The sequence below is a fragment of the Salvelinus namaycush genome, chromosome 23, assembly GCF_016432855.1.
Source record: "Salvelinus namaycush isolate Seneca chromosome 23, SaNama_1.0, whole genome shotgun sequence".
Lineage (NCBI taxonomy): Eukaryota > Metazoa > Chordata > Actinopteri > Salmoniformes > Salmonidae > Salvelinus > Salvelinus namaycush.
The window spans coordinates 35,859,502-35,870,813 of record NC_052329.1 but is presented as its reverse complement, the minus strand read 5'-3'; the positions used below and the strand labels follow the sequence as shown (position 1 = coordinate 35,870,813).

Here is an 11,312-nt window from a genome sequence, read left to right as displayed (position 1 = left end):
TACGTTGTATTTCTATCTGCAACGATATCAACGTTTCAATCTTCTGAATAAGCTCCAGAAAATAGACCAAGACCTGATCCAGAAACAGTGAGGAGGGCTACAACACAATTCCTTTTCTTCCCCCTTTATTGCCCTTTTCACCAAGGGTTCTCTTTGGGGTTTTCAAAACCGGATAGGGAAAATATAGGGAAAAGGCTCCAACAATCCCTAGGTGAAGCTATAGACTAAATTATCCAGTCAGTCTCAGGTTTGTGGGTGTCTGACACAATACTCACTATAAACCAAAAACGGCAACAAAATAGTACTCTACAGGCTACATGTGTCAGTCAATTAGAATGGTGTACCGGCGCTAGAATAAAATATCACGGGTCAAAGGGAAACCACACTGGCAAATCAACACTTACAAGTGACATACTTTGAATTAGCACACCATTACCACTGGCAAGACTGCAAAGTAAGCCTTCAAGTCATTACCCTGAGACTGCTAATGAGGAAAACTAACAGAGCAATGCTATTCTCAGTTTATGCCCACTCTAACCTTATGGCCAAGTATGTCCCCTACCAGAATGGCATATTTGTGACTTCTCCAATGATGATGACAGGTAAGGGGAGGTCATGGACTAGATGCTGGTCAGGCCCGGATTACCGAACGGGCACGTGCCCCGGGGCCCCTAACCTCCAGTGGGCCCCCAATCGACTGGAGGAAATTTGCATTAAAACTGCACAATTTTCTCTCAGCCTCATGGCAAAATGTGAAGAATAGCATGAGATGAGCTATAAAACAGCACATTTTTCTCTTTGTCCCATGGCACAATATGTAGAATTGCAGGAAATTTGCTTTAAAACTACAAAATGACCTCTCAGCCTCATGATAAAATGTGTACAATAGCATTATAAAACTGCAAATTTTTTCTCTCTGCCCCATGGCAAAATGTGTTGAAATGCAGAAAGTTAGCTGTTTTCCTAAAAGAACATCTGTTTTGCAGGCACCGGGGTTTCAAATACAATAGTCCAGGGCTGTCTGTGGTGCTGAATTGGTTAACAGGAACTTGCTGAGTCAGAGGCTCTGTTTTCACCAGATAATGTGGCATTGATTGTGTTATTGTGAAAATATGTGAGTGGTCTTAGATTACCTTTTGGCACGCTATCAAATAAAGTCAACAGGGTGTTTGCCTAATCCGCACTGTGCACATTGCCCTGCTATAGTTCAGTGCATGGTTGGCAAGAAGAAAAACACATCCTGGTGATGCTGTTTTCTTCAGCATGTGATCCGATGGCTCCCCTAATCACATGTATTAGTTTCACATAAAAGCTCAAGGAGAAGTAATCTCTGTCTGCAATAACTATATGAAGCCATTATGGACATATGAAACTAGGAGGGTGAGGTGATATGCTCTAGTTCATTTCTGGTCCTTTGGCCTCACTTTAGTGAGCACAAACCTTTTTGGTTTATAGTGAGTATTGTGTCAGACACCCAAATAAGATGACCGTTTAGGTAATTCTAGAAATGATACAGTAATAACATTAGCAAAAGCTTTGAGGATGGAAAACAGCAATCACCGTGTCATTTTATTACATCAATTAACAAGTTGACAATCTATTTTTTTTATCAGTGAACAACTCAGAAAATCTGTCTTTTTCCTTGGAATTATGTACAAATGACAAACATCAAATACATTTTCTGTAGGCCTACTGAGTTGCCCAGGGTTGCCCCCCCCCCCCCAAAAAATAGAATCTTAATATGACATGATTGCGTGTGTGATCTAAAACAAACTTGTACTGGTAAAATAACACTTTCTCTTTGCCAGCACAAAACAATGTAATTCTGACAGCCAGAAACATCCCAATTTAAAAAGGTAATCATTTCAGTAAACATGGTCATTATTTACTGAGATAATAAGAAAAGGAGCTGTGATCCGTGTGAGCTCCAATGTTAGCTAAAACAACAGTATATATTCTGCTCCAGAGTTGTCTCTGGCACGGTTGAGCCAGACCACATGATGGGAGAGGATAGTGTGTGTTTGTGTCCATGTCAGTGTATGTGGGAAAGAGGGTGGGAGTGAACGAAGGGGGGTAGGGGTATAGACATCCACTTCTCCTGACAAACATAAATTACTTTAACATTTCATAGAGTCCCTAAGAATGAGATTAATAAGAATGTAAACATTTGCATGTATTTTAGGAATATCTGTGAGACAAAAATAATAATTTGTGCTTCATTTTGTCCAATTTGTCACAGGTATGCATTTATTGATCCAATTCCAGGGAATGTAAAGCAAAACAGGGCATTATTAAGGGTCACCATATAGTCAGCCGGTCCAGTCAGTCCAAGGAGAGATCATCCTCTGAGTTCTGAATCTTGTGAAATGTTTTGTTATTTCTCCCCATGGAGATGAAGACCGTGACCCATTAGTGGTTCAGGCATAGAAGGGCGTAGTAAAGACAATGTGTTGTTGACAGTCAGGGAACGTTGAAATCTTGGTTATTCCATTATGTTCTTGTTGACATCATAAGATAACCGTCCCTTCCCACAGGCCTGTGCATGCTGACTGGACGAGGGGAGGCCAAGAGAGGGACTGTAGTTGGCTGCTCGGTGCCCAGTCATATTTTCCTGCAGAGGTGAACAAATGATGACTCTTCTAAAATTTACATGAACTGTAATCGTGATCTCATTTTCTTGTTATCCGAGCGCCAGTGCAGATAACAGTCAAATGACCATGTCATACTATGACGAATGACCCATTCTACATTCAGTTTGATCGAACATGCTGTAGCATTTGTCATGGTGACAGTATAGCTTTTTAAAGTTGAGGCTGTAACATAAGATTAGGCTGGATCATTTCTGCCCCATAACAGGAAACAGAGTAGGCCTATTATCCCATTTAACCATGCATTACACCGATTACAGATGTAAATACGCACCGTGTTACACTGGCCCAAATGTAGCGACTGTAGAAGCCGTTCACGGGAAACAGCATTTGCCCTCTTATATTTCAAGCCAAACATCTTGTTCAGGTCATGGAACCCATCGAGTAAGCTACAAGGACAAAACAAAGACATGCAAAGTAGATGAAGGGAAGAAGCGCACGCCACAGTTATGAATAACTCCACAGCCTATTAAATCAGGGTGAATCTATCATTCAACCAATACCGATTCAGTGCATGAAATATTGTCTGATATGCAGCTTATCTCTAGTTGTGGGTTCAAACAGCAGGGTCGTTGTTGGGTGGTGGTGACATTTCACGCTATCTCTGGTGTTATCTTGAAGGTCATCATTTCTTCCACTAGATGGCAATATATATAACAGCCATCTCAGAATGCTCCTTATCATTCCGATTTCATGAATTGTAGAACTGTAAAGATTCCAGATTATGCTTCTAACGGACTTAACATCCGAGCTGAGGAGAAATATGAGTCGGAGTTTCTGCTAATACAGGATCAAACTTCCAAATCATTCCCTGAGCTGGATTTTAATAAAATATCATTGTGGTCTCTTGACCCACTTACCCATGATCCTCTGCAGAGCTTTCATGATCCAAGATGCCTCGGAGGAGCTGGCTGAGCATGGGAACAGCATCACGATCATACAGGGGAGTAGACAGTGACGGGAAGGACTCCACAAACACATTGTTCTGAAAGATGGAAATAATGAAAGATGAAGAAGAAGAAAATGTATGTATCATTTACAGAAAATGCAAGAAGTTGACTCCTGGACTTTTGTAGTCACTTCTGAGGAAAGATTTAAAGGCCTACCACATTTTGCTTGGCAGAGAATCTGCCCCTTGTCTTCTCCACAGCATTTGTGGGCCACCACTGTCCTCTTGTGTCTTGCCCTTCTCCCTCTGAATCCTTTGGGAAGGCTGTCCAGGCATCCTCCGATTGTTGGAATGAGCTGTCTGTCCAACCTGAGGTCCAATGGGTAGACTCGTTGGTGATGGAATGGTTTTCAAGTGCTGCATGGGAACATTAAGAGGGCATCAGAAATGTATCGTTAGACACTAGCTAGTTTCTATTGATTCTATATGATCTGTATTCCATGCACTGAGTCGACCTTAAAGTGCAGGGACCTGGTGTATGCTCCAAATAGACAGCTAGTTCGCATACCGTCCTCATTCAAATGACCTGAATGGGCAACAAATAAAGTACTTTGTTTTGGTAGCGGACCTGTTTTTCTTTTCTATAACCTGTTTTTGAAACTTTATGGAGTGTCATTAATTAAACACCTGATTTATACACCTTGGTTAAAAGCCCATGCAAGTGCCACTGCTTTAACTGACATGACAACAACGATTATACTTTTTTTTATTGCTATTAGACACTAATGATTAGGAGTTTTGTCTTTGCGGTTACATGGGGATGGAATGTTTGGATGGATGGGCTGTCACCCTGCGTGGTCCAAATCCCGGAGGAGCTGCCTGCCTGGGTCTCTGTCTCTTTAAACATGGAGCCCCATGTCCTGAGGCTAAGACGGCTTACATCTCAAAGCCGACAGCACTAGCACTACATTCCCGGCAGCGCTTTAAATAATTAATACCTTCACATGAGTTTGGGGAGAGGGCCCTCAAGAATCCAGGTCAGTCCTGACTAACTGATTAGTAACGGGATCAACACGTCTACATGCCCGCGTCTACACAACAAAGAGAGTTACCACTACTGTTCACATTACTGCTGCCTCTGTTACATTTGCATAATCTAACTGGAGCATGTGATAGTCATTAGAAGTTTCTGTTGCGTGTGTGTTGTGTCTGGATGTCTTTAACATGGCTCAAAGCACATTTCTGAGGTGCGGTAAGCTAGGGACTTACCAACACTCTCACTTTTCCCAGAAGGCACTAGGGGTGATGCAGTGAAGCAGTCGTCCCAGGGCGGCTGCTCCTCTGCCTGCATAAAAAGCCCAAAGTCATCCTCCGCCTCCGGCCCCCCATCCAGGAACCCCCCGTCGGCGGCCACCTTGCTCTCGTCCCAGGCCCTCTTCCACTCCTGCTCCCCTGGGCTCCATAGCAGAGGCACCAGAGCCCCACCTCCAGCGTCTGTCTGCCCCCCATTTGGAGCAGGGAGGCCTGTTGCCATGGCTCCTGAGGAGGCCGGATTAGGCGGCGAGTGTGTGACAGAGGTAGCAGGGCCAGCAGCAGCAGAGGCTCGTAAAAGGGAATTAAACTGCCCAGTCCCTGCCTCCCTCCACCCTCCTACGGCCTCAGTCAGGGTAGCTGGTAAATCTGAAAAACACCTCTCTTCCGTCCTACATGTCTCCTCGGACTCATGCTCCTCCGTTGCCCAGTGAGGCCCTCGCTCAGTTCTCTGGGATGTGATGTCTCCCCCTACCAGCCTGGCCTCATCGTCTGTGCTCCTGACCTCAGGCAGTATCTCTCCATGCTCCCCACAGAGTTCCCTAATTTCTGATGCTGTTGACTGGATCCCCTCCTCTCCCTCACAGAGGCCATGCACAGATTTCTGTAATACGTCTTTATCCACTGCCACAGGATATTTTTCTTCTGGCAGACATTTCACACAAAGCTTATTGTATTGACTATCTGATTTACTTTCCTGATTTATCTGACCATAGCCAGTCTCATCAGTAGCAGTTGAAATGCTGCCCCCTGCTGGGCTGGGTAGTTGAATGGAGCAGGCTTTGAGGCAGCCTCTCTCAGAGCAGCAGTGTCTCTCTGAGGTTTGAACATCGATCCACCTGTTGGGCAGCTCCCCCTCAGCTATCCCCCCGTTCCCCCCTAGACTCTCAGAATCACACTCTGCGGACTTGATATGATCCACAAACCCAATCACAGCACCCACCATGCCATCAAAGTCTTCCACATGTCTCATGATACCACTGGCCACATCCTTGCCTCCAGTATGGATGTCTGCATCGCATAGTTTGTCCTGGAAGTGCTCCTTGTTGAGGGAGGTTTCAGGATGCAGCCCTTCCTGTGCGCGTGGGCTGTCTGGCTTTCCCCGGTCCCCGACGTCACTGCTGCAGTTTTCTGGGTCAGCATTGTCTGGAGGCAGGGAGGAGTCACAGGGCTTTGACAGGGTGAGACCAGTCCCATCCTTCACTTTCTCCTTAATCCCCTCCACACCACAACTCGACTGATCCTGCTCACATACAGAAGCAGCTTCCCTCTGACCCCCGCTGCTCCCCTGTCCTCCTCTGCGCCCGTGACACTGGGTACAGGTCTTGGTCTGAGCGTGACTGCATTTGGGGCTTCTAGTACTCCCTCGGTCTTGTTTTCCACTCAGAGTGTCCTGACCAGTTGTGGGAAACTCCCCTTTGTCCCTGCTTTCCTGGCTCCCTTCCAGGGTGCGCTCTCCAGAATCCTCCGTGCTCTGGAGTATTCTCCCCTGGATGGGAACCACAGGCTTGCAGGATGTCCTCCACCTCCGGGCTGACCTCGATTTGACCTGGTACAACTCTGAGGCCCCTCCCATATCCCGCACCCCCATTTTCCCAACCGTGGAGGAGTCCCTGACCCCTCCCACTTTATCCCTCAGCCAGCTGCCCATCAGCGTGGAGGGGGACTGAGGGGCCGGACCTTGAGTGCAGGGCCTTGGGCTGCCCGTGGAGTAGAGGCACCTTCCACCCTCCGTCTTGAGGAACAGACAACGTGTCTGAGTCTGACCACCTCCCTCAGAGGCCTTCAATGTTGCCACAGTCACCAGTGCCCCCAGGCCTGTCTGTCTGGGGTTGGAGGCATAGTTGGAGTCCAGCGGTAGCCCCAGACCATAACCCAGCCTGCCCCACTGTCCCAATGGGTAGACATCTGCAGGCCTGGGGCACGTTCCTTGGGACCTGGGGGGAGGTGCTGCCCTCCTGCGGTTCTTGGAGCACGCAGCCCAGGCCCGAAGGCCCTTGACTAAGGGCATGTCCCCAAGCTCCAAGCGTCCTGTGAAGGGAAGATAGCTTCTTTGGCACTTCTGCAGCACCTCCCTGGGGGAGCCAGACATCTCCAGGCATGGGTAGTTGTTGTTATTGTTCTGCTGGATCATTGTTGCAGCCTTCAGATGATTAAATATTAGCTAATGTGCAATCTTCAAACTTCTATGTACCAAGGAGGCTTCAACGACTGAAGAACGGACACTCAAAGTAATGACGCGATGTGTATTTCGGGAGTAATATTCAGTGACAGTACTGTCAGCATTGTTCTCCATCCAGATACACAGCTTCAGAGTATTTCTGTCAAGGGTTGTCAGGCATGTGACACCAGTTCAGACTACATAAAACATAGGAGGAGAAACAAACATTTGATCAGAGATATATCATTGAAGACATTTATGCAATATCTCATTTCATGTTTTGGGAGGGACGTTACTGTACAAAGACTCTCAAAGTCAAATGAAGCTACAAATCAATATCTGCAAGAGCCCACAAGAGAGATTGAATGGCTGGCACTGTGTGTGAACCATGTAGCGATCTACTACCTATTTTGATTGGTGTTTTGGGGCTCAATCAAATGTCGTATTTTATGTGCTCAAGTTAAAATATATATATTTTAGAGAGCCTCATTTTTAAACCACAAAGAGCTTACATTTGTTAACATAAACGGTATAGTGGACATTATCATGATATATTATGAAGTAGAGATTCTTGACCAAACAAACAATGTTATTCATATAGGCCGTGGTTGATAGGGCACAGTAGGCTAAATAGGTGATGCATGTATGATTAGCCCAGAACCAGAGTTTTAATCAGTTACGCTGCGCAAACAACCATTCAACATGTATCAATTGCTTTAAAGCCTACCAGTATGAATATTTAATAAGGACGGTGGCTATAGACAATACAAATCATAAGGGTATCCAAAACAGTCGCAATGTTTTTATTTTAAAAGGACCCTGTTAATATAGCCACCACAACTCAATATTATCATCATCCTTCCTTGCTTGTCTTACCTTATCATACTCAGATTCTCAGAGCTAGAGGTTGCCAGACGTGTAATTGCCGTTGCGTGTTGTTTGCTAAACCTTAACCTTCATTTGATCGGTCTTGTAGGATCATTTTATGCGTCTCCCACGAACACGACTCCCTGAACATCGGCCGACGAGGGTTTATATAATCTACTATAATTCATTTAGAGGTGGAAAAGTCAAAAGGCTGTTTTAAAAATGAAATCAACATTTCCTGTGAGTCTCTTTGATCAGCTTATTCAAGCCAGCCAGCAGCTGCGTCCTTACCGCAGTAGCCTACAGTACGTGCGTCCAGCAACCAGAATGTCGGCGGCAAGATACTTACATCCCACTCACACTCGTAGCCTAAGCATCATCGCTGTAGCCCACTCTTGAGGTGTGCTGCGTTCACGTGCTAGTCGGAACTAATGTAGTATCATGTATCCCTATAACCAGTTAGCAAACCGGAAACTCGGAAAAGTTCGACTATCTAACTGATGGTAGTTATACACGTGCTGCGTTACAACCAGTTAGGAGGTTGGAAATATCCGAGTTTCCTTGTACCGATTAGCACTTGAACGCGGCATACAATCGAGTAGACACAATAGCGACAGGTGACGATGGTTACAATTACACCTATTGGGTAGACTAGACTAGAATATGATTGTACATAAGCACATGGCACTGCATTATGATGTATGCCTATGCACTAATGACTAATGTGCCATATGGGCTCCACAGTGGTGCAGTGGTCTAAGGCACTGCATCTCAGTGCAAGAGGTCCCTAGTTCCTACAGTCCCTGGTTCAAATCCAGGCTGAATCCCATCTGGCTGTGATTGGGAGTCACATAAGGCAGTGCAAAATTGGCCCAGTGCTGTCCGAGTTTGGCCAGGGTAAGCCGTCATTGTACATAAGAATTTGTTCTTAACCAACTTGCCTAGTTAAATGAAAAATTTATTTCAAAATGATGTTTTGGGATAAGTAGGCCACTGAGTGTACAAAACATTATGAACACCAGCTCATTCCATGACATAGACAACCAGGTGAATCCAGGTCAAAGCTATGATCCCTTATTGTTGTCACTTGTTAAATCCACTTCAATCAGTGTAGCTGAAGGGGAGGAGACGGGTTAAAGAAGGATTTTCAAGCCTTGAGACAATTGAGACATGGATTGTGTATGTGTGCCATTCAGAGGGTGAATGTGCAAGACAAAATATTTAATTGCCTTTGAACCACCCAACCCTAGACGTAAGTGTTTCCATTAGTATGTCTATGGATGACAAGTCATTGTGGAATCCGACCACAAATCCAACCACAAACCCCAAACCCTCAATCACGAGGAAACTGCTAGCAGCAGCCCCACCAAGGCTACAGAGAATGATCCTTCAAGTACGACTTCATAATCATTCACAGTCCAGGCAAAGACATGCCTGTAGCATGCCTGTAGAAGTTTCTTACCTACAAGGACAGCAGCCTCAGTGAAGGCATGGACATGTAGATGCACGCTATGTACAGGAACTTACCTGTTAGTGACACAAAACTGAAGGAGATCCGAGCAGAAACAGAAAAGGACATACAACTCACACAGCTGAGGAAAGTCATACAGGATGGATGGCCTGAGAGGAGAAAATTCCCTCAGAGCATCTTACAGTTCTGGAACCATTGTGATGAACTGTCACAGATCAATGGAATTGTTTTCAAGGGAGAGAAAATCATAAATCCTGCCACTCTCAGAGAAGAGATGTTGGTGAAGATCCATGCTGGACACATGGGCATGGAAAAGTGCAAACAGAGACCACGGGATATTTTGTTTTGGCCTGGAATGTGCAAACAAATAGAGGACATTGTTGGAAAATGCCCAACCTGTCTTCAATGACGTCCCTCAAACACCAAAGAGCCCATGATACCTCATCGTATCCCAGACAGACCCTGGCAGGTCGTGGCAACTGTCCTGTTTACCTGGAACAATGAGGACTTTGAACTCAACAATCTTCACAGCACCACATCCACAGCTGTGATCCACAAGCTGAAAGCAGCTTTTGCCAGTCATGGCATCGTAGAGACATTAATATTTGACAATGACCCCTGTTACAAATTCAAAGGAGTTTGAATCCTTCTCAAACGCATGGGAATTCATACACATCACCACAAGCCCACATTACCCTTAAAGCCTTGCTGAAAAATCTGATTAGATTGCTAAATCACTCATAGACAAAGCAAAAGCAGACAAGAGAGACCGCTACCTCAGTCTTCTTAAGTACCGCAACACTCCAGTTGACAAATTCAAGTCACCAGCCCGCGTTGATTAGCAGCAGACTTTGCTCAATCCTTCCCAACACCAACCAGCAGCTGCAGCCCAAGGTCGTCAGCACAGGCGGTTGGTGGCACCTTAATTGGGGAGGACGGGCTCATGTTAATGGCTGTAGCAGAACGAGTGGAATGGTATCAAATAAATCAAACATATGGTTTCCATGTGTTTGATGCCGTTTCATTCGCTCAGTTCCAGACATTATTATGAGCCGTCCTCCCTTCAAGCAGCCTCCACTGGGCATCAGCTACAGTACAAGGAAGTGCATGCAAAATGTGCACAGAGACAGCAACAGAAAAGGGGTACTATGACAGGTCAGCAAGACCACTGCCACCACTGCACGATGGAGAGTCAATCAGAATCCAGGAGCATGGCTACTGGAAACCAGCAGTCGTCATCCAGTCTGCTGACACTGAACGGTCGGTCGTATCACGTCCGCGCCGCAGAAGGAGCTACGTTTTATAAAGATCCTGTCACCCTGCATTTAGTATTTTCATACAAAGTGTGCAAAACAAGACAGTTAGGGTTAGGTTTAGGGGAAGGGTTAGCTAGTGTAACGGATGTGAAATGGCTAGCTAGTTAGCGGGTACGCGCTAATAGCGTTTCAATCAGTTACGTCACTTGCTCTGAAACCTAGAAGTAGTGTTTCCCCTTGCTCTGCAAGGGCCGCGGCTTTTGTGGAGCGATGGGTAACGACGCTTCGTGGGTGACTGTTGTTGATGTGTGCAGAGGGTCCCTGGTTCGCGCCCGTGTCGGGGCGAGGGGACGCCATAAAGTTATACTGTTACATTGATGCTGTTGACCCGGATCACTGGTTGCTGCGGAAAAGGAGGAGGTTCAAAGGGGGGTGAGTGTAACGGATGTGAAATGGCTAGCTAGTTAGCGGGTACGCGCTAATAGCGTTTCAATCAGTTACGTCACTTGCTCTGAAACCTAGAAGTAGTGTTTCCCCTTGCTCTGCAAGGGCCGTGGCTTTTGTGGAGCGATGGGTAACGACGCTTCGTGGGTGACTGTTGTTGATGTGTGCAGAGGGTCCCTGGTTCGCGCCCGTGTCGGGGCGAGGGGACGCCATAAAGTTATACTGTTACACTAACATACTAAGTAGATGCAAAGTAGCTAAAAAA

At 45.9% G+C, this 11,312-nt stretch overlaps 1 protein-coding gene across 1 annotated transcript; it reads right to left on the bottom strand.

Annotated features, from left to right (window-relative positions):
• Positions 1-1,640: 1,640 nt before the first annotated feature.
• LOC120018811 lies at positions 1,641-6,876 on the bottom strand. The gene is made up of 5 exons (XM_038962024.1): positions 4,807-6,876; positions 3,755-3,954; positions 3,509-3,633; positions 2,923-3,037; positions 1,641-2,611 (listed from the first exon to the last, which is right to left on the bottom strand). Exons 1-5 carry the CDS (start codon positions 6,857-6,859, stop codon positions 2,483-2,485), a joined length of 2,622 nt encoding a protein of 873 aa, XP_038817952.1. The 5' UTR covers positions 6,860-6,876; the 3' UTR covers positions 1,641-2,482.
• Positions 6,877-11,312: the final 4,436 nt, after the last annotated feature.